The 1,440-nt window shown below is 54.2% G+C and overlaps 1 protein-coding gene across 1 annotated transcript in view; it reads left to right on the top strand.

Annotated features, from left to right (window-relative positions):
• LOC117111920 (intracellular protein transport protein USO1-like) overlaps positions 1-1,440 on the top strand; it is a gene marked incomplete at its 3' end in the record, with an annotated part of 5,559 nt that overhangs the window by 427 nt on the left and 3,692 nt on the right. Inside the window, exon 2 of the mRNA XM_033254961.1 lies at positions 313-1,435. Within this exon, the coding sequence (XP_033110852.1) occupies positions 313-1,435 (1,123 nt within the window). The remainder of the gene's footprint in view (positions 1-312; positions 1,436-1,440) is intronic.

The raw sequence follows: 1,440 nt of genomic DNA on the forward strand, positions 1-1,440 counted from the left end.
AGGCCCTCCATCCAATCTCCCGTACGACTTCAATTCGCAGGACTATCGCGACATGGAAGAAATAATCGAAAGAGAAGCTGCCAACGAGGACGACGACGCCGGCGACGACGGCGGGGCAGCGACGCCGACGGGAGATCTTCCACATTACGCGGACGAGGAAAGTTCGCTATTGACGCCAAACGTGAGGTGGGTGGACGCGAACTGGAAGCAGTACACTTCTGGATTCCTTCGGGAAAACGAAAACGACGATCTGGAGTGGGATCCGTCTCAAGACCTGTCTCTTATACACATCTAGATGTGTATAAGAGACAGGTCTTCGACGCCGGCGACTCCCAAGTCCGTCCCGCTGGAAGATCTCGATGCTCACCGTCGAGAATCGGCGAAGGAGAACGAACGTACGTTGGAACTGGGCAACCAGAAGCTGAACGAGGTGCAGGACAAACTTGCGGAAAAGGAACGAAAACTCACAGAAGCCAGAGTCGTCATACAGAAATTAAAAGACGAAATACACGAGGCGAAGATGTCCGCGTTGAGAGAATCGTCCGACGTTCGCAGCATCGCGGAGGAAGAGGTCGAACGTCTCAAGACCGAACTCGCTTCCAAGACGGATGCACTGAAGGAAAGGGATCTGGACGTTGTTCGCTTGGAATCGGATCTGAAAGCCGCGAGGAGAAAGTCGAAGCAGCCGCCACCTGAAGAGAGCGGACTCGAGCTGCAGCAAAAGCTGCAGGAAGCCGTCCGCAAACTGAAAGACCGAGAGAGATCTCACGCCGACATGGAAGAGGAGTTGGAAGAGAAAGACGACAAAATCAGCGCGCTGAAAAAAGAGTCGACGCTCGCCAAGACCGCGATGTCCATGTACGAAAAGCGGGTGGACGTCTTGGAAGAAAACCTGAAAACGGCTTGCAAGCGATACGACGAGGAAGTGAAAAACAGACGGATTGTGGAGGCGGCCGCGAAAAAGGCAGACGAGCACGCGCAATCCATGGCCGACAAGAACGTCGAATTGCAGCGAGAACTGTTAAGAAGGCAAACCGAAGAGTCGTTGTACGAAATGGAAGTGAGCATCGGAGAGAAGGAGGAGTTGCGGCGAGCGCAATCCGATCTGGAGGAGGAACGGAAGACGGTTATGCGATTGAAGAGTGCGACTGAGGACCTGAAAAAGGACCAAACGCGTCATTCGGAGGTTCTTCGAGAGAACAGGAACCTGAAGGAGGAGGTGGAAGCAAACGCCAGGAGGATCGAAAGTATCGACGACGAACTTCGCTCGTCGAAACGGACGCTCGGCGACAGAGACAGACTGGTTTCGGACAAAGATCGAGCGACGTCCAACCTGAAGAAGGAAATCGCCACTCTCAGAGACGAACTTCGTGCCGAAAAGGACAAGGTGGCAACAGCCGTGAAGGAACGCAGCGACGACGACGCCCGAAGTTCAGTGAC

The sequence above is a fragment of the Anneissia japonica genome, unplaced genomic scaffold (assembly GCF_011630105.1).
Source record: "Anneissia japonica isolate Jap-2015-1 unplaced genomic scaffold, ASM1163010v1 scaffold12903_len6015_cov157, whole genome shotgun sequence".
Lineage (NCBI taxonomy): Eukaryota > Metazoa > Echinodermata > Crinoidea > Comatulida > Comatulidae > Anneissia > Anneissia japonica.